The 25,334-nt window shown below is 32.1% G+C and overlaps 2 protein-coding genes and 1 pseudogene across 10 annotated transcripts in view; 1 reads left to right on the top strand and 2 right to left on the bottom strand.

Annotated features, from left to right (window-relative positions):
- The first annotated feature begins 1,510 nt into the window (after positions 1–1,510).
- Positions 1,511–2,976, top strand: LOC112325837 (protein ALP1-like). The gene has a single exon (XM_024592943.2). The coding sequence runs from the start codon at positions 1,578–1,580 to the stop codon at positions 2,841–2,843; it is 1,266 nt and encodes a 421-aa protein (XP_024448711.1). The 5' UTR covers positions 1,511–1,577; the 3' UTR covers positions 2,844–2,976.
- A 1,155-nt stretch (positions 2,977–4,131) lies between these two features.
- LOC18111047 (calcium uptake protein, mitochondrial-like) lies at positions 4,132–8,365 on the bottom strand (annotated as a pseudogene).
- Positions 8,366–8,425: 60 nt separating this feature from the next.
- The window catches only part of LOC18111045 (receptor-like protein 15), a 100,543-nt gene continuing 83,634 nt past the window's right edge, over positions 8,426–25,334 (bottom strand). For 2 of the 9 annotated variants that reach the window (XM_052449272.1, XM_052449270.1), the window contains exons 2-11: positions 17,164–17,319; positions 16,903–16,977; positions 15,797–15,952; positions 15,622–15,696; positions 14,128–14,283; positions 13,750–13,824; positions 12,584–12,739; positions 12,206–12,280; positions 11,682–11,837; positions 8,426–10,617 (exon numbers count right to left, since the gene is read on the bottom strand). In XM_052449272.1, the coding sequence (XP_052305232.1) occupies positions 8,492–10,617; positions 11,682–11,837; positions 12,206–12,280; positions 12,584–12,739; positions 13,750–13,824; positions 14,128–14,283; positions 15,622–15,696; positions 15,797–15,952; positions 16,903–16,977; positions 17,164–17,319 (3,206 nt within the window). In that variant the 3' untranslated portion in view covers positions 8,426–8,491. Of the gene's footprint in view, positions 10,618–11,681; positions 11,838–12,205; positions 12,281–12,583; positions 12,740–13,749; positions 13,825–14,127; positions 14,284–15,621; positions 15,697–15,796; positions 15,953–16,902; positions 16,978–17,163; positions 17,320–17,463; positions 17,916–25,334 lie in introns of those variants that run through there. The other 7 variants (XM_052449269.1, XM_052449271.1, XM_052449273.1 and 4 more) reach the window with 6 other exon arrangements.

Here is a 25,334-nt window from a genome sequence, read left to right as displayed (position 1 = left end):
AAGTACTGTAGCTTTCCTCACAAAACACTGTGGATTGCTACAGTGTCTCTCCACATGGTTTTTTTTTTCTTATGATTTTTTCAAAATTGTGTTTGTTAATTTTATTTTTTGCATATTGAACTGGTTGAGCATTACAATTATAAGTCATTACAAACAAGGCTAAATCATGTGGGGAAGCACTGTAGCTTTCATCACAAAACACTGTCAATTGCTACAATGTTTTCAATATGTTTTTTTCCCCTGTTTTTTGTTATATTTTTTTTCTAAAATTATCTCTGTTGATTTTTTTTTAATATTGAGCTGATTGAGAATTTAGCTTTATAATTAAAAAAAAAAAACATTGTTAAATGCTGCAGTGTTTTCCCACATGATTTTTTAATGATTTTTTTAAAAAAATTATCTTTGTCGATTTTTTTTAATATTGAGTTGGTTAAAAATTATAATTACAATAAAACTAAATCATATAGGGAAAGAGTTGTTGTTTTCCTCACAAAATACATTGGATTGCTACAGTATTTTTTTAAATGGTTTTTTTATGATTTTTTCTAAAATTATCTTTGTCGATTTTATTGGGGAAAACACTGTAGTTTTTCTCACAAAACATTGTCAATTGCTACAACGTTTTTCCTTATGGATTTTTGTAATTTTTTTGCTTTTTATTAACAGAAAAGCTAAATCATGTGGTGAAAGTACTGTATCTTTCCTCACAAAATACTATAGATTGCTACAAATCATTTTGTTCAGTCTCTAAGTTTTTGATCACCAACACAACTTTTTTTTCTGTCATGAAATATTGGCTCCATTATACATTTAGTTTCTATTATTTATTTAACATTGATTCACAATTATAATACTATTAAGTAACATTTGTTTTATAAACCCGCAGTAGCGAGCGGTCATATCATCTCGTAATACTCCAAAACATCTCAAAGCTAAGGTGGACTATATACTTAATTACATTTAAGTTATTCAATTTTAGTGTACTTAAATTTGGTATATCTATATTTTAGTATAGTTAAATTTAGTCCTTTAAATAAATCAAGTTTTTCTTACCATTACAATTACAAGTTCCATTAAATTATATAAACAATTAAGAGTGTTTTTGTTTTTACAAAATCATTTTTGAAGATTTTTAAAATATTATTTTTATTTAAAATTAATATTTTTTATAATTTTATATTATTTTATTTTGCTAATATCAAAAATAAATTTTAAAAAATAAAAATAATATTATTTTAATATATTTTTAAATAAAAAATATTTTAAAAAACAGTCACAAATACAACCACAATCATAATCATAATCATAACCAAAATTTTAAATACCTTCTAAAATTATATATAAGGATTGTTTAGTAATGTATTAGATGTTTTTTTTTTCATTTTGAGATATATAAAATTAATTTATTTTTATTTCTTAAAATTTATTTTTAAATTTAAAAAATATATTAAAACAATATAAATAAATAAAATAAAAATTTAAAACTACAAATAAGTTTTGACATTTGCAGTCTCAAGTCTCAGCACCACGAAGCACTTCACAACACTCACCTCTGACCTCTCTCCCACTCCACCAAAATGGCCACCACCGGCGACTCCTCCAAACCCACCACCCCAAACCCCACCACCAAGAAACGCAAACCCAGAAAACCCAAACTCACCACTGCCACCGCACAACACGTCATTTCCATCCTCAACACCGCCTCATCAGCAGCCCACTCGTTCCTTTCCCAAAACGACCTCTACCTCCTCCCTTCCCAGTCCCTCCAGCTAGAATCCCTCCTCTCCTCCCTCCCCCCTCCCTTCTCGCAGTTCCCTTCACAACCCTCCCTTTTCCACCGCTTCGTTTCATCCGCCACCTTAGATTTTGACCAACGTTGGGTCCAATTCTTTCGCCTCTCAAGACCCAATTTTTACCGCCTCCTTTCTCTCCTTTCTCCTTCCCTCGTTTTCTTTCTTCCATCCACAATCCCTCCAGAAACAGCTCTTGCATCCGCCCTTTTCCGCCTCGCCCACGGCGCGTGTTATAAAACTGTGGCGCGTAAGTTTGGTCTGGACTCCTCTGAGGCGTCCTGCCTTGCGTTTTATTCAGTTTGTAAAGCTGTGAATGATAAACTTGGGGACTTGTTTGAGTTTCGCCGTGATTTGGAGAGAATTGTGGTGGGCTTTGGGTGGATTTCGCTCCCAAATTGCTGTGGTGCTTTGGGGTTTGGGAGGTTTGGGGTTGATGGAGAGGTTTTTGGGAGAAATGGGTCAATATTGGTTCAGGCTTTAGTGGATTCTGAAGGGAGGTTTTTGGATATTTCTGCAGGGTGGCCTAGTAGTATGGAGCCAGTAGCGATTTTTAGACAAACTAGACTTTATTTGGGTGTTGAGGATTCAAGGGAGTCGGAGTTGTTAAAAGGGCCAACTTATATGCTAAGCGATGGCTGTTCAATCCCTCAGTATGTAATGGGAGATTCTTGTTTCCCATTATTGCCTTGGTTGTTAACTCCTTACAGTGAGCAGGATAGTTTTGGTTCAGCGGAGAGAGAGTTCAATGTGGCACATAGTAGAGCAATGAAGTTGGTTAGTACTGCGTTTGGGAGAGTTAAGGCGAGGTGGCAACTTTTGGCAAGGAGGTGGAAAGAGGATAGTTTGGAGTTTTTGCCTTTTGTGATTGTTATGGGGTGTGTATTGCATAATTTCTTGATTAAGTGGGGTGAGCCATTGCCGGAGGAGAGTGTGGGTGGGTGCTTAAAAGGGGAAGAATTGCTGGTTTTTGAGGGAGAGGGAGATGAGACTGGGCAGACGATTAGGGATGCACTTGCACAGCACTTGAGTCTGGCCAGTATGAGGAAATGAATGGTATAAATTGTTATGTTCTGTCCTTGCAGTCTTTTTCTCATTTCTTGATGAATAATTGTTGCTGTAGTCCACCTTGCTTTTCTGTAAACAAATAACTGTTCTTTTTAGCAGTGGAGTGGCTATTGATGACTGTGATGTCTTTTATGGCCTGCTTTAGCTCATTATATACATCTATGCACATGAGTCTGCATTGCGTATGCTCTTCTGTGTCTATGCGTGTGTTAGAGATCAAGGGGGTCGAGGATGGGGGGATTAATACTGACATTTATCTAATTGCTTGTTCCTTTGGGTGCATGAACTCTCTTAGTCTTACAAATGACTAAAGATTTGGATGATGAAACACTTAAATTTGATTAATTAATTTCTTTCATACCACATCAATGTGCTGAAAGGATCATACTCCGTATGATTAATGGGCACCTATGAATCCCACATCAGTTCCAAGATTGAGCTGTGTTTGATAATCCATGGATTTGCTTGCTGTGTAGATTTTGGCACATTAGAATGATGCTATCTTATTTAACTTTCATGATTGTAATAGCTTTGTTGTCAAATGATTATTATTAATGTGGCATTTCTTTTTTTGATTACAAAGAGATAAAAATATAATGCACTTGCCATTTGCATCATTCTGATGCTGTGGAAGATCTATATACAGACTCACAAATAATGCCTGCATGAACATAAATGTGAATATTTTGCATTTCCTGTGTTTATCTGTATTATAAACAAGTATGGACATGGTAGTCTGGGTTGCGTATGTTGCATGGACACATTATCAATGTTGACTTTTATGCTAAAAATACTCGCCATCGCTTGAATGATGAATGCAAATATTCATTTGCTTATTCACTTGGTAAACCATCTGCACCATACTGCTTGCACGAGCTTTCTTACAATAGAAATTTATTTTGGAATTTAACAGTGTACATTATCATTCAAGTATTGGTTCATCAACAATTTTTCATGAAGTGCTTGTTTACAAGTGAGGATGGACTTTGGATATTCTATCTAGATCTGTAGCTTCAGTTCTTAGTAGAGAATGATGAAGAAAGTTACTACTGGAACTTGATTAGTGGTTCTGTCCCAAGTTCTAAATGCATCTTTTGAGCTCCAAAAAACAAAAAATGCCTCCTCCTGAAAGAACATGTGGACTAGCTTATGAACTTCGAAAGTATGAAAAACCCGTGTTCCATATAAATCGATTGAATTTGGTTGAAATTCAATCCTAGAGGCAGATGCGAAGTACGTGATAAAGGAGCATAATGAAATATTAAACAAAACATTGAACAGAAGAGGAAGGCAAATTGCCAGAACACCTTTTTACACTACTTTTGCCAAAGGAAAAATAGGAAAAGAAGGAAAGGTTGATAAGGAGCACAATACCAGAGAGGTTTTCCAAGGCCATGCAGGCTTAACAACAAACATAGACTCCACGGATACATCTATACGCAAGGCTGTGAAAATCGTGGAAAATTCTTGATGGCATAATTTTCTACGAACAAGGCGAAGCCTCTGTACTGTACTATATTCATGGCAAGAATAAGCATACTAATCCCCATCTCTGGCCTATATGACCTTGAGTAGGAGAGGAAATGTCCAGGGAGTATTTCACCTCTAAAACTTAAATGAGACAACTTGGTGTGACTTGAAGGAGCAAATACATGTTGGATTGGAGTCTGAGCATGTTTCCGATCGATCAGAGTTGGGAAGTGGAGAATGCCATGGTTTTTCTGGGTTATCCATGATACCTTCACTTCAATCTGCAGACGAAACCTGACAATCTTTAATACCTATCTCAGTAGTGAATACTTCTAGTGCAACCCCATGAAGAAAAAACAAAACAAAAAAATGACAATCTGCTACCGGGCAACTAGATGTTGGTTAGTCACTAACCTGTCATACCTATGGTGCTATGCTTTACGTAAATGTCCAGGTTTACCATGTATTGGCCAATATATTAGAGGAGACGCTTTGCAGATGAGTATTTTTTGGCGCAGTTTGCACAACAAGACATCAATCCCTTCAATCCTGGTTCTCTAGCGATCCGGCTTGCCGTCTCACGTCCCTGCAGAACTCTTACAAACTCATCCGAACTCAAGTTCCCATCGCGATTAGCCTCGAAGACATGGAATGTTATGTCAACCAAATAATTGGTGATGGAGATGCCGCATACCTAGTAAAACTTAAACCACATATCAGTATGAGAAGTAAGACAGTTAATGGGATGTCAACAAAGCTTGAAGAAATGTAACAATCAGCTAAATATTTACCTGCGATGAAGCTCTCTGGAAATCTTTTCTCGTTAACACCCCATTCACTTTTCCATAGCTAAAAATGGCGAGAGATAAATACTGCAACTGTCTACGTATCTCTGCGAAGCTTTTGAACTCCTCGAATGTAATTCGTATGTCTCTTATCTGTGGTTCATTGCTTACTTCATCTACCCGATCGAGTAGCTTGCTAATGTGTCTAATGTCAGCTGATGCAACCAAGGACAAGGCAAAATCTTTAGCTGATATAGTACCACATGATCTGTAATCATAATGGGCGAATTCCAGCTGTAAAATCTGTAAAATTCAACAGATTCAGTTCTTGTGAATTATATACGAGTACAATGAGACAATGATCATGAACAGAATCAAGAATTGATGATTCATAAGAGCACAATTAGACTGGAAAAGGAAACTTATCCTCTATCGAATCAATATTATGACATTCCTGACATTTCCCAACAAAAATCCTGTTAATTTAAAACCCTTCATGGGAGATTACATCAGAAACTGTAATGAAAAGTTGGAAATATAAACACAGATTACAACAGAAACTGTAATAAGAAGTTAGAAATATAAACACATACTTCATCATGCAAGTCCCTCAAAAATTGGACAAATCTTTCATGTTGGAGACAGGTCCTGCCATCTTTGCCAAAGAAGTATTCTAAGAGGCCACCATTCTCCACAGGCTCTGCTACTTTCAACCCAAATCTCCTTCCATCTCTGAGGCCTGCCCCTTGCCTGTTTTGAGCTCTCATTAAACCCATCACTTTCTTAAATTCTTCTCTATCAATTTGTCTGTTATAAACACGCGAACATTTAAATAAGCACAAATAGAAATAAGAGAATCAAGAAGCAAATTGTACTATAAGTATCAATGAACTTCAAAATTGTTTTGATATTCTGCAGAAGCTGAACTATGAAAAATGTGGACTGTGTGTCCAGAAGAAAGCAAGTAAATGAAAAATTTTCTTCAAGATAAAGGCAATTCATATTTCTACTGAACTAAATGTCTTTACTTTGAGTAGCTTCCTGGTCTGGTCACCTGCCAACTGCACATAGATCTTGAAACTACAAGCAACTCACCCATTATTGTCGAGGTCAAACATCTTAAATGCAACAGAAAAACTTGATTCAGGAATGCTGAGCAGGGTGACAAAGAAGATGTACCTAAACGTTGAACATGGAAAGGACTAAGTAAGAACACAATGCAATTCCCCAGGGACTGTTTCCCCTCTCAGAAATCCCTCTCTAACTTGATTTGACTCTGATGGAGGAAATACAGGAACAACTGCTCGCATCAAGTCTGCTGGTGTCATAAGAACTTCACCATCAGGCGTTTTAAAAGATGCGAAGTACTCGAAAACCTGAAAGGAAAATAAATGAAACATTACACACAAAAAAGCATAGCATATAACTAGTACTCATAGGTGTAATAATGGCTTCCACACCCAGGAAGATAAAAAATAAAAGAATATCAGGGAAACAAAATGAAAAGTGGACTTAGTGTACAAGAAGATCAATCCTATTAAAACTAGGGGAGTTGGAAGATGTTGGGTAGTTGACAACTGACTTTCATGCCACTTCTGAGTTTTTGGGTGCTCTTATTGAAGGACAGCAAGGTTGTCTTGATGCACATCCTTAACTCTCCACAATACAAAACCCTAACAATATTTGAATGTTTGGTTCCATTTGTGGATGAATTAGACATTCGCAAGTCATTTAAAGGTTTCAAGCTTCCCCGATCAGACAATCAGGTAAAACATAAATGTCCTACAAATGGTTTTGAAGTAGCCCATTGCTCTGCATTGGAAAGCCTAGATAGCTTCCACTGCCGGAGAGGCAGGATTGAGATCTAATGTCCAAGACATGCTTGAATTGACCTTGCCAACACCAGGCTTAGCCGTAGGATTGCCAATTAATAGAAGTGCATACTTGGAATCATAGTGAATTGGTAAATCAGAAAAGAAGAAAGCTTTGTTTCAACAGACAGAAAACCAAATAACAACACACAAGTTCATTATTTAATTTCTCATTGCTTAAAGTTAGACATGTTGCTGCAATGAATTGAGTCGCCAATAATGTGTGTGATTGAATGCTGGCATAAATACAAAGAAAATATTTCCATTCCTGAAAGATTTGCGTACCTTCTCTGGAGGGCTTTGCAACCTGATGCGCTTTTCATAATTAAAGAAAACTCTTCTCCTGTATGAATCTGGAACAATCGACAAAAATGATACAAAGGAGTACCCAATACCAGGTATTGAAAAAGTCTGTATGATCTGTTCATATGCTGGAAAAAAAAAATATTGTAGAAAAAAAATCTGGTATATTATGCATGACTCAATTCAGAAACCGAAATTGTATGTGAAGAAAAAAATTACAGAGGTACCTCCAAAGAGGAACCTTTTCTTCTTCTTGTGTGGAAGAAGATCATCACTTGACACCCATGCTGCATCGTCTGCACTGTCGGCGAAAGAAACAAACGAACACTTATCAACCAAGGAAGGATACCAGTTGCTAAAGCTCAAGCTGGTGCCAACAATCACAACTCCTGAAGCGACTGATCTTAATAAAAATTTCAGCAATGCATCTCCACTCTTATGCTCACCATTATTGGACCCACCAAAGGATGATCTTGACAAAGAAGCTGCCACTGGTAATGGATCAGGCCCTTCTGATTGTGTGAGCAATGCTCTTGTGCAGGTCCGTTGATTGGCAAGCACTCTACGGGCCAACTCTGAGGATTTCCTCAGGAATTCCCAAGACAACATAGTAGTAAAAAATTTCTTTCTGTGTTCTTACAACAGATAAAGCTGAAAAGGGTTTCTGAATTAAGAAATAGATAAATGTAAGAGAAAGATGGAAATGGAATTTTAGCAGGAATCAAGAATGTTATTGTTGACCGAGAAAGATGGAGTTAGTTAAGGTAGTTTCTTATGATCAGACAGTTGAGCCCGCCCTTTAGTTTTTCCTTGGTAGCTGCTAACTTGTGTCAAATGTACAGTGAACGAAGAAATAATTAATAATCAGTTCCCTTCATAATTTCCTCCTTAAACTACGTACCCTGAATTGGACAATTTCTACTCAATAAAAATCTTGAATTGTCTTGTGAGATTTTTGACAAAACCTGAACTAACTACAATAAGAATCAAAAGACACGAGTACAGAATTGATGAAAAGGCCAAACAAGAACCCTAACCACACTTTATTTTAGGAATAAAGTTCCTCTGCCAATATCTACATCATATATATATATATATATATATATATATATATATATATATATATATATATGACTGGTTTATTGATTAATCACGACTTGAAAATGTAAATTCTAAATAAAGTGTACACTGAGCCAATACCGTTTCAGACACAAGGCTGAAATCGTCTGAACTTGGCTGGCACAAGTAGATTGTCTACAAGATAGAAATAGCAATTATTGATGCTCTTCCCGATAAAGTAAAACCATGATCGTCGCCAATGCGGGTTTATGTACAGAATTGCACCTATTGCCAACAGGACCATGATGTATGCCACTGAAAATGTCACAAAGAAAGCCTCTATATCAATGAAGCTGTTTTCTTCATTTTTGTCAGTCTTATACCTTGGCAACGGTGATGGTGATATTTCTCCAATGTAGTTATTGGTGAGCGGTGGTCCACAAAGCAACGGATTTCCCTCGTAGCTAGACTTGTTGAATGTTGAGAATTGTCCAACCATCTCTGGTGTTTTGCCAGATAAGTTATTGTAGGCTACACTGAAAGCAGAAAGGAAGTTTAATTCGAGAAGCTGACGAGGAATTTCCCCGTTCAAGTTGTTGTAGGAAAGATCCATGCTTTCAATTTCCTTCAGGTTTGAAAATGTAGGTGGTATTGGACCTGTTAAACTGTTATGGGATAGATTCAACACCTGGATGTTGCCAAGGTATCCTAGCTCAAAAGGAATCTCTCCTGTCAAATTGTTGCAGGAGAGATCGATACCAGAGAAGTAAGTGAGGATGATTCCCTTGAATGAATAAGATCTACTCTTTGTTGTAAACTCAAAAGCTTTATTCACAGAAGGATCTTCCAAAGGAATAGGAGCAGCGGCAAATGGCATAATAGGACCTGGAGCACTATCAGAAGGATTTATAGATGCTTCTCGTTCCCGATACCACTTGCTGCTAGGTTGTAGGCACGAAAGAATATGACCACACAGATTATTATGAGAAAGATCAATCAAGCTTAATTTCTCTAGTTTGCACAGCTGGCTTGGGATTTCACCTTCTAGATTATTATAACCTAAAAGAAGAAAGCTCAACTGGAACAAAGAACCAATTGACTCCGGAATTTTACCTCTAAAATAATTATGGCTAAGATCTAATCTGTTCAGCGACATGCAACCATCAAATGCATCAATCAGTGATCCTTCTAGTTTATTTTTAGATAAATAAACTTCTGTCATCATCCTTGAAGAACAAAAGCTAGATGGTAGACTTCCAAAGAGATTGTTCTCTGAAAGGTCTAAATATTCAAGAGAAGACATATTCCCTATCCATCTCGGGACCTTACCAGATAAATTGTTGTTACTAACATCCAATGCTTCCAATGCAGAACAACTAGACAAGCTATTCGGAAGAATCCCAGTTAACTGATTCCCTCTTAATATCAGCTCTGTCAAGTATGTTAAGTTGAAATTTTTCCAGAAAAGCTGCCCTTCGAAATAATTATTTGAAAGCATGATAACCTCTAATGATAAACAACCTTCCACCAACTGCTCGGGTATGTTGCCTGATAAGTTATTGTTGGACAAATCTAAGACTTTCAAGAGGCTCATATTGCTGATCGAAGAGGGAATACTACCATCGAAATCATTTCTGGACAGGTTCAAAAACACTAACCTCGGGAAACATGCTCCAATTTCAGTAGGAATTTGATTGTGGATGCGATTTCTTGAGATATCCAAATGTGACAACCTTACAAGGGAATGATTTGCTAATTGGAAAGATCCTGAAAGGGAATTGTTGACCAAATAAAGCCCTTCGAGTTTTGTGTTGTTTTGTAACAACCAGCTCGGAAATTCTCCTGTCATTTTGATGTGTGAGAGATCAACAAATTGAAGGTCATGTTGATAGTACAGGGATTTCGGAAATGTCCCGCCGGATCCAGTACATTCCAAAGAAAGCCACTGTAACTGGAATCTTGGAATCAAATTGTGTACCAGCTCTGTTGACTCGTATATCTCATTATGGTCACCATTCAAATGCTTGAGTTTTGAAAGGTTAAAAAATGGGCCAAGTGAGATTGGGATTTTGAAGTGATTGTGTGAAAGTCTTAGATCTTGAATGGACGTGAGACTTCCAATGGGACTCAAGGATATATTCCCAGTGAAGTCGTTGAAAGAGATATCTAAAACTTGAAGGTTTGTCAAATTCGAGAGACACCAAGGCAAATAACCATTGAGATTGTTGTGGCTGATATCTAGCTTCTGAAGATGCTTTAACTCACAAAGGCCTGCAAATTATCCACGTTAAAAGAAATTTAGCATACAATAATGTAATGGAAACTGTAGGATCCTAGAGAGGGTGAGCAATATAGGATTAATGAAGGCTCTCCTTATATGCGAGGAATAGGAAACTGTTACTAAACTAGTCATATGGCTTTGCATTGAGGCAGTAATATAATGTGGTTGTTTGATTATTTGCATGTAATCAATTTTCTAATGATTTGATTATATTTGAAATTGGTTTTAAGAGATTTTTAATTGGTGCTTAGTTTCAATTTTTAACTTTTTCTTGTTAATATGAAATTGGTTTGAAGAGATTTTCCCCTAAAACTAAAATAAAAAAAGTAATAAAATTATATATATAATTTTCTTGATGCATTTAGAATGACATTCTTATTACTCTAAAGAGATACTATTATATCAATTGATTTTGTAATTTTATTAAGAAAGAAAAAACATAATTAACAAAATAATAAAGTTTCAAAAATTACATAATCCAAATCCTATATTATCATAAACTTTTAAAGTTTTAAACAACTTGGAGGACTTATTAATAATAATTGAACTAGTGTAAGAGATGATTTTCTTCATTATTATTATTTTTACATTTTATCTAAAAATATCTAATATAAATTTTAAATAATTCAATTGGTTTATGTGATAACATAAACTAAATTCAAACTATTTATTTAAAACCTCTTCTCATATTTTTCTCTTTTTTCAACTTTGGCATGAATATTTTATTTTTTCTACGTTTTGTCTATACATAGGGCTAAAGAAACCCAGTTTACATGTTAAATCTTTTATTTTATTGGTTTAATGGTAAGAGATATCCTCAAACTAGTTTGAACATCGATTAAAATTAAGTTCTCTGCATATAATTTTATATGCATGTCCCCACACCATCACATCGGCTTGTGCATTCATATAAATTTTTAGGCATTTTATTCTTAAATTGAAACTTTTAGGGATCAATTCATAACTTCATATCAAAGAATAAAACATATGTGTGTCTAACATTTCGACTTCTTTTCAATTAGTTATGATGATGTGTTTATGTGGGTCTAAGTACCTTTCATGTTTATTGATCCTTGCAACTGGTTGCCATCAAGATATAGATATTTGAGAGATGAAAGCCCTTTAAGGGATGATATGATGCTATTGTTGAGGTAATTTGAGCTTAAATAAAGAACCTCCAATTTGGTAAGCCTTGATGGTTCTTCAGAGTCTGCATGATATTTATAGCAAGCGGTTAGTGATTAATTTCAAAATCAATTACATTTCAAATCCTAAATATTTATTTTTGTCTTCAAAGAATTTAATTAAGAGACAAATCTTTGATTTGAAAACCAACTACATGATTATCACTCACGTCAAAATCTTTAATTATTTGAAATATTGAGAAAAACATTATAGGTTAATCCAATGGTTTGGTATCAAACTAAATTTAACAATTATGATTCATCACCTAATTTGTTGTTTGGAAATGTATTAAAATAATTTTTTTTTTATTTTTTTTTCAAAGACAAACACACAAAAAACAGAGTAAAAAAGAGAAATAAAAAAATTATCAAACGGCATTTAATTAATTGATACCTGTTAAGGCTACAAAATCTTGGATCGTATTTCCAGCCAGCCATAGCTCCTCCAAGTTACTCAATGAATCAAATTCTGAGTTAAGAAAAGAATACAAAAGAGTTAATATAAAATTTTTAGGCCTTTTATTCTCAAATTGAAACTTATCAATATATGTGTGTCTAACATTTTGACTTTTTTTCAATTAGTTATGATGATGTGTTTGTGTGTCTCTAACCTTTCGTGTATATTGATCCTTGCAACTGGTTATTCTAAAATTGAAACTTATAGGGATCAATTCGTAACTTCATATCAAAGAATTAATAGAACATCTGTGTGTCTAACATTTCGACTCTTTTTCAATTAGTTATGATGATGTGTTTGTGTGGGTCTGAGTACCTTTCATGTTTATTGATCCTTGCAACTGGTTGCCATCAAGATATAGATATTTGAGAGATGAAAGCCCTTTGAGAGATGATAGGATGCTATTATTGAAGTTATTGTGACCCAAATAAAGAGTCTCCAATTTGTCAAGCCTTGATGGTTCTTCAGAGCCTGCATGATATTTATAGCAAGCGATTAGTGATTAATTTCAAAATCAATTACATTTCAAATCCTAAATATTTATTTTTGTCTTCAAAGAATTTAATTAAGAGACAAATCTTTGATTTGAAAACCAACTACATGATTATCACTCACGTCAAAATCTTTAATTATTTGAAATATTGAGAAAAACATTATAGGTTAATCCAATGGTTTGGTATCAAACTAAATTTAAGAATTATGATTCATCACCTAATTTGTTGTTTGGAAATGTATTAAAATAATATTTTTTTATTTTTTTAAATTTATTTTTGACATTAAAACAATAAAAAAACACAAAAAAATAATTTAAAACAAAAAAAATAAAAAAAATAGAGTAACAGCAGTTCAACCGCAACATCAAATAAGCTCGTAGTGCCTATTTGACATTGAGATTTAATATGTTTTTCATCAAAATTTGATTATTGGTTTTTGCTTTAAATTAATTTTTTCTATTATTTTTAAATTGTTTTGATGTGCTGATGTAAAAAAAAATTAAAAAAATTAAAAAAAATTATTTTTTTATACATTTCAAAATAAAAAAAAACATTTATTGTACTTTCAGACTCCCAGTTGGTTAATTTATCAAACCACTCAGAGTTAATATTTGTTTTTGATAGTAAACGAGAGAATTATATATTTCAGCTACACATGTTAGATTTTTTTAGAAATCGTGAATATATTATGAATTTTAATATATTTATAGGATAACAACAAGCAGATGACATGAGAGCCCTTTTACAGGACCATGCACCCAAAGTCACCGGAGGTTAATAGTGAATGGTAGAATGAACTGGTTGAGAATCAAGCCGGTACTGAGTACTGCTTACAATGACACCTCCTAGCTTTGGATTCCCACTAATTTAAATATATGATTGGGGCCAAGTGCATTCCATTATTTAAAATTCAAAGACAAACACACAAAAAACAGAGTAAAAAAGAGAAATAAAAAAATTATCAAACGGCCTTTAATTAATTGATACCTGTTAAGGCTACAAAATCTTGGATCGTATTTCCAGCCAGCCATAGCTCCTCCAAGTTACTCAATGAATCAAATTCTGAGTTAAGAAAAGAATACAAAAGAGTTAATATAAAATTTTTAGGCCTTTTATTCTCAAATTGAAACTTATCAATATATGTGTGTCTAACATTTTGACTTTTTTTCAATTAGTTATGATGATGTGTTTGTGTGTCTCTAACCTTTCGTGTATATTGATCCTTGCAACTGGTTATTCTAAAATTGAAACTTATAGGGATCAATTCGTAACTTCATATCAAAGAATTAATAGAACATCTGTGTGTCTAACATTTCGACTCTTTTTCAATTAGTTATGATGATGTGTTTGTGTGGGTCTAAGAACCTTTCATGTTTATTGATCCTTGCAACTGGTTGTGATCAAGATATAGATGTTTGAGAGATGAAAGCCCTTTGAGGGATGATAGGATGCTATTGTTGAAGTTATTGTCATCCAAATCAAGAAACTCCAATTTGTCAAGCCTTGATGGTTCTTCAGAGCCTGCATGATATTTATAGCAAGCGATTAGTGATTAATTTCAAAATCAATTACATTTCAAATCCTAAATATTTATTTTTGTCTTCAAAGAATTTAATTAAGAGACAAATCTTTGATTTGAAAACCAACTACATGATTATCACTCACGTCAAAATCTTTAATTATTTGAAATATTGAGAAAAAAATTATAGGTTAATCTAATGGTTTGGTATCAAACTAAATTTAACAATTATGATTCATCACCTAATTAGAGCCTGTTTGAAAGTGTAGCAGAAATTATATTTTAAAGTGTTTGTTGTTTGGAAATGTATTAAAATAATTTTTTTAATTTTTTTTTGATATTAGAATATTAATAAAACAATAAAAAAACATAAAAAATAATTTAAAACAAAAAAATAAAAAACAATAGAGAAACGGTGGTTGAACCGCAACATCAAATAAGCTCGTAGTGTCTGTTTGGCATTGAGATTTAATTTGTTTTTCATCAAAATTTGATTATTGGTTTCTGCTTTAAATTAATTTTTTATATTATTTTTAATTGTTTTGATGTGGTGATGTAAAAAATAAATTTAAAAAAATTACAAAAATTATTTTTTTATACATTTCAAAATAAAAAAATAATAATATTTACTGTACTTTCAGACTCCCAGTTGATTAATTTATCAAACCACTCGGAGTTAATATTTTTTTATTTTTAAAATTTTATTTTTAAAGCAAAAAAAATTCAAAAAATAACAAAATAACAGTTCAACAATAACAACAAACAAGCCCGGAATCTAAAGTAGTATTGTGATGTAGCTTGATTTAAATAAAGGTACATAGAGGTTTGGTATAATTAATATATTATTCACACTTTGGCGCAACTATTTAATTAATTAATAAAATAGAGAATGTGCTTTTATGGTGGATCACCTTACACAATATTATTTATTTAAATAGTATTTTTTTTATTTTTTATTTTTTATTTTAATATTTGGTATGTAAAAATTGAAATTCATGATATTTTTTATCTAGCAGAGAGAGATATGTCTTCCTAGGTCATGTAGACGAAAAAAACAATAATCATGATTGGCCTGTTTTATGGTAGGAACATGACCTACCTATCCCTTCCTCTCTCGTCTTATTTTTTTAAGATTAAAATATAATAAAAATAAAATTTAAACCGAAATAAGCACTAAAGAGACCAAATATACTTAATCTGAAACTTGAAATATTAAACTTAAGATGGATATTGGGCACTAAGATTAAATCTAGGGTACTTGAAGTGAAAAAAATAGACAGAAAAAAAAAGTAAAAAAGAGAAATAAAAAAGTTATCAAACGGCCTTTAATTAATTAATACCTGTTAAGGCTACAAATTCTTGGATCTCATTTGCAGTCAGCGATAGCACCTCCAAGTTGCTCAATGAATCAAATTCTGAGTTAAGGAAACAATACAAAAGAGTTAATATAAAATTTTTAGGCCTTTTATTCTCTAATTGAAACTTATGAGTATCAATTCGTGTGGGTCTGAGTACCTTTCATGTTTATTGATCCTTGCAACTGGTTGCCATCAAGATATAGATATTTGAGAGATGAAAGCCCTTTGAGAGATGATAGGATGCTATTATTGAAGTTATTGTGACCCAAATAAAGAGTCTCCAATTTGTCAAGCCTTGATGGTTCTTCAGAGCCTGCATGATATTTATAGCAAGCGATTAGTGATTAATTTTAAAATCAATTACATTTCAAATCCTAAATATTTATTTTTGTCTTCAAAGAATTTAATTAAGAGACAAATCTTTGATTTGAAAACCAACTACATGATTATCACTCACGTCAAAATCTTTAATTATTTGAAATATTGAGAAAAACATTATAGGTTAATCCAATGGTTTGGTATCAAACTAAATTTAAGAATTATGATTCATCACCTAATTAGAGCTTGTTTGAAAGTGTAGCAGAAATTATATTTTAAAGTGTTTGTTGTTTGGAAATGTATTAAAATAATTTTTTTTTAAAAAAATTATTTTTTATATTAGCACATTAAAAAAAATAAAAAAATAATTAAAAAAAATAAAAAACAATAGAGAAACGGCGGTTCAACCGCAACACCAAATAAGCTTGTAGTGCATGTTTGGCATTGAGATTTAACTGTTTTTCATCAAAATTTGATTATTGGTTTTTGCTTCAAATTAATTTTTTGTATTATTTTTAAATTGTTTTGATGTGCTGATGTAAAAAATAAATTTAAAAAAAAATTAAAAAATAGTTTGTGATAGTAAACAAGAGAATTATATTTTTCAGCTACACAGGTTCACATCTTTTTAGAAATCCTGAATCCATCATGAATTTTAATATATTTATAGGATAACAAGAAGCAGATGACAAGAGAGCCCTTTTACCGGACCATGCACCCAAAGTCACCGGAGGTCAATAGTGAATGGTAGAATAAACTGGTTGAGAATCAAGTCGGTACTGAGTGAAGGTTACATTTACACCTTCTAGCTTTGGATTCCCACCAATTTAAATATATGATTGAGACCAAGTGCGGTGTTATTTAAAAATTGAAGACAGACACACACAAAAAAGAATAAAAAAGAGAAATAAAAGAGTTATTAAACGACCCTTAATTAATTGATACCTCTTAAAGTTACAAATTCTTGGATCTTATTTTCGTACAGCCATAGCATCTCCAAGTTGCTCAATGAATCAAATTCTGAGTTAAGGAAATAATACAAAAGAGAAGAGTTAATATAAAACTCTTAGGACTGTTATTCTCAAATTGAAATTTATAGGATCAATTCATAACTTTATATCAAAGAATAAATAGAACATGTATGTGTCTAACATTTCAAGTCTTTTTCAATTGGTTGTGATGATGTGTTTGTGTGTTTCTAAGTACCTTTTGTGTCTATTGATCCTTGCAACCGGTTGTACCCAAGATATAGATGTTTGAGAGATGAAAGCCCTTTAAGTGATGATATGATGCTATTGTTGAAATTATTTAAGTTTAAATCAAGAGTCTCCAATTTGGCAAGTCTTGATAGTCTTTCGAAACCTGCGTGCATGCAAGATTTCTAGTTACTTGTCAGGGTATAAAACCAAAGAAATTATTTGATTAATTAAAAGAATAAGTCAGTTTATATATGTTTATTTTCGTGCTAAAATTACGAAAGATGAAGTCTTTAAGGAAGAGGCAAACCTTCATTCGCAACACAGCCAGCTATTCTATTTCCAGTCAAGTCAAGAACATTGAGTTCTTGGAAGGGAAGAAATATAGATGCATTTAGGTGCCAATCTCCCATTGACCTATCTCTTGCCAAGAAAAGATCGATTTCGATGACTCGTCTTGTAGTGGAATTGCTGCAGGTAACTCCTTCCCAACTGCAACAGAGGGCATCTTTTCCCCAAGAGAGTACCGGGGACTTAAGATTTGGGTATTCAGCAAAGGAAGTTTTGATCTGCAAAAGAGCAATTCGTTCTTCCTCCAAACACCCTTGCGATAGAAGCATGGCATTCATCATCATTATCACCGCCACTGCTGGCAGAGAGAACCTGTTGAATCCCATTTGTACCCCTCGGTTTCTGCTTGAAATTAATGTATCAAATACTTCTTAGGAGCCAAAGGCTCTTTATAGGGGAGAGCACCATGCATTGCCGTCCGGCGGGCCCATCTTTGATCAAGTGGATCTTTTATGGAAGTTGACTCAGTCCATCAATTTCCATGAAGTTTCAATATTTGTTTTTTGTTTTAGAAGAATGTAAAATGATTACTCTTAAATAAAACTCGTTTAACCTTAAGTTTCTTTTCTAAACCACTGTGAAGACAAGAAAGAAAGTATTTTGATCTTTGCCACAAGAATCTACACAGGCAGTCATCAAACTAACGATGGCCATTATATAGAATTTTTCTTTTCTTTGTTTCTTTGCTGGTCCGGCAAATCATCACTTGTAAAGTTACTTGCAGTTAAAAACTCAGGTGTACTTATGATTCGATTAATCTGGTAAATTTTAGTTTAAATTTGGTAAAAATTTCTTTGATCTTTTTCTATTTTTTAATTAAAATAATGTTATTTTAAAGTTTTTTTTTTAAAAAAAATATTTGGATTAATTCTCCTGACTTACCCTGAATCTAAACCTTGCTCCATATTAACTCTCATAATGTATTTAATAACTCTGATATTATTTAAAAACTTAAAATATTAAATGAATAGTTTTATATTAAATCTATAACATTATATATTATTTAAGAAATTGTTTGAGGTTGAACTGTCATTTTGTTATTTAAAAAAAATCATTTTTTTACATTTTAGTGAACGAAGTATAAAAATATATAACATTATTGGTCTTTAATTTGGAAATATAGCATTATATCTAAAAGTTGGTTATGGAAAACTGGGATTTCTCACCAGTCTCTTCGTCATGTTCTAAAATGGTTTAAAAGCCTTGATGAGATTATGTTGGTACAGCCCACCTCATGTTTATTTATATATATATATTTGGCAGTTTCATTCTATCTCTACAGTCAATAGGAGAGTAAGGGGTGTTTGTCGTTGAATTTTAACACACATTTTATTAAAAAATAAAAATATTATTTTATAATATTTTTAAATAAAAAATATTCTAAAAATAACCACTCTCTCTGAAGTTAAATGTTATAACTATTTGTAAATATTTCAGATGGCTTTGTGTTGGATTGTTAGTACGTTTCAAAAAAAGGGTCTCTTAAATTAATTTATAATATCTGAGAAATAAGTAAATTTTTTTAAAAAAAACTTAAAATCTTTTTTACCATTATTAACATTTTTATTTTCTTTTTTATTTTAGCGGTTCATTGAAATTTTTTGGAGTAATTTATTTAAAGAGAATTATGATTAATTTTTTAATCAATGTGGATATTCAAATTAACTTGCATATATATTAATTAATTAAATAAATTATATTTAATTTTATTTTATAAAAAAAAATTAAACATTGACTTGGAGTCAACTGACAAAATGAAACCAAGGCTTGATCTTGTTTCTTTTTTGAACGGCTGTGAAGGCATGAAATATTTTAATTCTTTTAAATTTTCCTGTTCATTACTGCTGTCTACATCTATCAGCCGTGGTGTCTTGGCAGTTGCAATATCACATCAAATGGCATAATTTTCCACGTACAGTATAGTCTTCTTTCTTTGGCTTTTTGGCCTTTTAATTCTTCGACATCAATAATTAATAGTGACACCAAGAGCTTGACTATATATCCTCTTCGTTTTACATTTAAAAAAAAATGAAAAATTTTAAATTTTATTTATTTATTTATTTTAAATTAATTATTTTTTTATGTTTTTTTGATGTATTAATATTAAAAATATTTTTTAAAAAATAAAAAATATTATTCTAATATATTTCTAAATAAAAAATTAAAAAAATAATAATTATCACCGCACATTATTGAGTCTCACCTGTATAGCTATCACGTTGCTTCTACTCTTCTCTTCATTGGTCTATTTTTCAAGCGTCCACTTGCATCATTTTGCATTTGTCTCAAATTGATTGGTAGTTATTTATTTATCATCTTTTAGTTTGTATTAATCTCTCAATTGATTATGTCTGATTTGAAAATTAATCTTAATCTCTCAAAAGTGTTATTCTTTATTATTATTCTTTCAAAGTTCCATGGAAACATCAAATAATTCTTCACCCAATCTTATCATTTATTTATGTAAAATAGAATGGGTTAAATTTAATGTTTATAATCATGTCAAATTGCAACAATAAAATTAGATTAATTTTTAACCATCAAGTAGAAATTTTAATTTGTATTCAGAATTTTATATAAAAAACTGATTATGTAATAGAAAAAATAACATTTATTTTGTATTTCTTATCAAATATAAGTAGTTTAATGTTTGAATTCACAATAATCCTAAGCTTTAATTTTGTCCTAAATTATTATATTCATGATAAAATGGTCATCAATAGTAAGATAATGATTTAAAATAAAACCTGACGTCGTGTGAGACCTGGTCCTCACTGTAGAAATATAGGCAAACACGCTCGATCTAAAACGTTGGTTATTGAAAATTGAGAATTCACCCTTTTTTGATCATGTTCTAAAATAGATTCATGGATTATATTCATGATAAAAGGGTCAGGATAATGATTTAGGATTAGACATGACGTGTGAGACCTAGTTCTAACTTTAGAAATATAGACTTTTTTTTATCATGTTCTAAAATAGAATCGTGATCTACCACACACATTCAATGAATCTTGATAAGATTGTGTTGTTCTATTACAACTCACGTTAACATCAAGGAAAATATTCATACCAGCTGGTTTACCAGGAAAGATGAATCCACAAGGCTTTTTCCAAGAAACTGCGGATGCTTCTCACCTGCAAATATCATGAAAGAGAAGAAGAATGAGGCATAAAAGAGGAGATTCAGACATTGACTTGGAGTCAACTGAGAAAATGAGCTAATTGCAATATCACATCAAATGTCATAATTCTCCACGAACAGTAGAGTCTTCTTTCTTCGGCATTTGCATCAATGGACATCAAGAACAGTGGCAGCAAGAGGTCCGTTAATTCAATGGTAACACGTTTGACTGTCCCCTATCTACCTATCACGTTGCTTCCCTTCCACTCTTCCCTTCGCCTTTGTTTATTTCGTGGTACATTTTAGGACATATTTATTTTTTAAAATTTACTTTTTAAAAAATTACTTTTAAAATTTTTCTGTTTTTATTTGTAATTATGAAAGTTGGTCAACAGAAATATTTTTCGGTCAACATAAAACACTTTTTAGTAAAAAAAAAATTGGTTTGGTTTCCAGAAAAATATTTTTCCTTTTGGCTGTGTTTGTTTTCCGGAAAGTGGTTTCCGAGAAACCACTTTCCAAACTTTCCTGTGTTTGTTTGCCATTAGAAAAGTTGGTCAACGGAAAACACTTTCCAGTCAAAGAAAAATTTGGCTTGGTTTTCAGGAAAGTGTTTTCCTGAAAAATTTGGACGGAAAACACTTTCCGGTTAGAAATGTCATTATTTGCTGATTATATCAAATTTGATCCTCAAACTTTTGATTGCTATATATAATTTGTTTTGAATATTTATTTTTCAATTCCATCTCTTAAAATTTAATTTTTATATTAATTTTGGTCCTTATTTTTATAATTGCTATTTGCGTTTTTCTTATCATTTTTTTATTGAAATTTTTTATCTGTCAAATTTGGTCCTCATTTTTTTGATTGTTACTTATTTTATTTGAAATAATTTATGAAATGTTAATTATTATTATTTTAATTTATTCACCTTTTATTTTTTTTAATTTTTTAGATTTGATCTCTATTATTTTGATTATTATTTATTTTATTTGAGATAATTTATGAAATTATATTTTTTTTCAATTTCATTCTCATTCAACTTTTTAATTTGTAAGATTTGTTCCTCATTATTGTAATAAACTTGAGAAAAATAAAACATTAATAAGTTATTTTTCAGCTCATTTTCCATGACATAACCAAACACTGGAAAGTGTTTTCCAACTTATTTTTCATTACACTACCAAACATCGGAAAATACTTTCCTGGAATTCACTTTTCCTGGAATTCACTTTCCAAAAGAAAACTACTTTCCAGCAAACAAACGGGGCCTTAGTGAAAATAACCGGGTTTCTATTTACGCCACTATTGATTTTTAAAATATTTATTATTTAAAAATATATTAAAATAATATTATTTTTATTTTTTAAAATTTTATTTTAACATCAAAAAAATCTAAATACACAAAAAAAAATCAATTTAAAATAAAAAAAATAAAAAATTTATTTTCAAAAACACTTTTAAAAAGTAAAAATAAACAAGCACCAAATATAAAAATAGATAAAAACTAATCACCTAGGTGAGGTAAATAAAAATCCTAATTAATATTCAGAGTTTTATATAAAAAGTTCATCATATAATAGAAAAAACAACATTCATTCTATTTTTTCCCCTTAACTATTATATTCATGGTAAAAGGATCATCAAATTTATGACAATAATTTGGGATTTAGCTTGACCGGTCATACCTAGTTATCACTTTAAAAATATGAGCATAAAAGTTAGTTATAGAAAATTGGGAATTCACCGTTTCTTGATCATGTTCTAAAATAGATTAATAATAAAAAGAGAATTTATACTAACAACTATATTCTCTCTATAAAATTTAAATTATTAAAAAAACCTATTTCTTTTTATATAATAAAAAAAAATTCAAAGAGCACTCCACTCATGAGATCAAATATCTTTCAATTTTTTATTTTAGTTTTTAATTAGTATTAACAATTCTTTTTATTATTTATTAATTCATATATTTTCAATTTATTTTATTAAAGGTACACATCAACTTTTTAATTTTCAATTAATTTTTTTCATGATATCAAAAAATATGTTCACGATACAAATCATATCCGCAACATAGAGTAATTGGCTAATAACTTCAAATATTTGATCCTATTCTAAAGATATAATTAATAATTCTATATAAAATAAAAAAGGTTATTTTCTATTTTGTAAATGACCAAACATTTTCAAAATAATTTTAAGATGTAAGAAAAAAAACACTTTTATATTTTCTAGTTACACTATATCACATTTTTACTATATTCAAAAATTAACATTTAAGCACCCTTTTGTTATTTGACTTTAAAGCTGAAAGAAAACAAGTTATAAGTGGAAAAAAAAATTACATGCATTAATCGTCTCGTGTGGTTAGTTTTTGAAATAGATCGAAATGTTCCAATTAGTGTGATGAACATTCACATCTTACAGCTTTAACAATTGAATTTGAATGCTAATTTGTTGATTGAGTTCCTTAGCTACAAGAAAGATGGATTTCCATTAGTTTAATTCTTCAATCATATGTAAAGTGAATTTAATTAGCAATGTGAAGTGTCCCCGAACATGATTACGGTAAATGGATACTCTTATAGTACACATCTTAAGAAAAGACAAGAGCAAGATCTACTGCATGCTTCATTTGTTCATAAGAAACAAAGGAAATACGAACTCTGGCTGTTGAGCTTTTGTCCTGGATACTCTACGGGAAAATAAAATTCAAATCTAAAATTTCAACTCCTTAGATTTGATCATGATTACTAAAAATATTGGAAATCTGGAATTATCAAGCGTACATCAAACCATTTGAATCTTGACCCGGACCTTGGCAGAGCTTCCGGAGGCACCAGTCCCACTATGAACTTTGATGTTTCTTTGTTTCTAGCTCCATAGACAATTGAGCACCATGCAAGTCCTAGAAGCACATAACGAAAATATTACTTGCGGAGATTTTCTTACCTTCATCCAACGAAATTCAGTTTGTCAATCGCCTACATGTCTGCAAATTCCATACATCTGCAACAGAGATTTCCAAATTGCCCATGAAAGGGTTCAGATTTATTGATCAATCATGAAATAAAACGTAAACACTTAACAAAATACACAAAGTCAATACCATTTTAGACACAAGGCTGAAATCGTCTGAACCTGGCTGGCACAGGTAGATTGTCCACAAGAAAGTAATAGCAATTATTGATGCTCTCCCCAATAAAGTAAAACCATGCTCGTCGCCAACGTGGGTTTATGTACAGAACTGAACCTATTGTCAACAGGACCATGATGTATGCCACTGAAAATGTCACAATGAAAGCCTCCATATCAATAACGCCATTTTCTTCTTTTTTATGAGTCTGAGACCTTGGCAGCGGTGATGGCGGTAATGCTCTAGTACAATTTCTGGCGAGTGGTGGTCCACAAAGCAACGGATTTCCCTCATAGCAAGACTTGTTGAATGTTGAGAATTGTGCAACCATCTCTGGCGTTTTGCCTGATAAGTTATTGTGGGCTACACTGAAAGCAGATAGGAAGTTTAAGTCGAGAAGCTGACGAGGAATTTCCCCGTTCAAGTTGTTGTAGGAAAGATCCAGGCTTTCAATTTCCTTTAAGTTTGAAAATGTAGGTGGTATTGGACCTGTTAAACTATTATGGGATAGATTCAACACCTGGATGTTGCTGAGGTTTCCAAGCTCAACAGGAATCTCTCCTGTCAAATTGTTGCAGGAGAGATCGATACCGGAGATGTACTTGAGGATGATTCCCTTGAATGAATAGGATATGCTCTTTGTTGTAAACTCTACAGATTTATTCATAGAAGGGTCTTCCACGGCGGGAACAGGAAATACTATCTGTGGTCCCCTGTTCTCACGACCTAGAGAATTGCCTGAAGGATTTAAAGATGTTTCCCTTTCCCTCTGCCACTTGCTGGTAGGTTGTAGGCATGGAAGAATATGACCGAACAGATGATTATGAGAAAGATCAATCAAGCTTAATTTCTCTAGTTTGCAGAGTTGGCTTGGGATTTTACCTTCTAGATTATTATAACCTAAAAGAAGAAAGCTCAACTCTAACAAAGAACCAATTGACTCGGGAATGCCACCTCCAAAATAATTATGGCTCAGATCTAATCTATTCAGCGACAGGCAGCCATCGAGTGCACCAATCAGTGATCCTTCTAGTTTATTTTTAGATAAATAAACTTCTGTCATCGTCCTTGAAGAACAAAAGCTGGACGGTAGACTTCCATAAAGATTGTTCTCTGAAAGGTCTAAATATTGAAGAGAAGACATATACCCTATCCATCTCGGTATCTTACCAGATAAATTGTTGAGACTGACATCCAATGCTTCCAATCTAGAACCATTAGACAAGCTATTTGGAAGAATCCCTGTTAACTGATTCCCACTTAATATCAGGTCGGTCAAGTATGCTAAGTTGAAACTTCTCCAGAAAAACTGGCCTTTCAAATGATTATTTGAAAGCACGAGACCACGTAATGATAAACAGCCTTCAACCAACTGCTCGGGTATGTTGCCTGACAAGCCATTATTGGACAAATCCAAGACTCCCAATGAGCTCATATTGCTTATCGAAGAGGGAATGCTACCACTGAAATAATTTCTAGACAGGTTTAAAAACTCTAACCACGGGAAATATGCCCCAATTTTAGTGGGAATTTGATTTTGGATGTGATTTCTTGAGATATCTAAACG

This window comes from Populus trichocarpa, chromosome 18, assembly GCF_000002775.5.
Source record: "Populus trichocarpa isolate Nisqually-1 chromosome 18, P.trichocarpa_v4.1, whole genome shotgun sequence".
Lineage (NCBI taxonomy): Eukaryota > Viridiplantae > Streptophyta > Magnoliopsida > Malpighiales > Salicaceae > Populus > Populus trichocarpa.
This window is presented reverse-complemented; position numbering and strand designations above follow the sequence as displayed.

Excerpts from the sequence above, each read along its gene's own strand:
- LOC112325837 (XM_024592943.2), top strand. The coding sequence starts at position 1,578 with ATGGCCACCACCGGCGACTCCTCCAAACCCACCACCCCAAACCCCACC.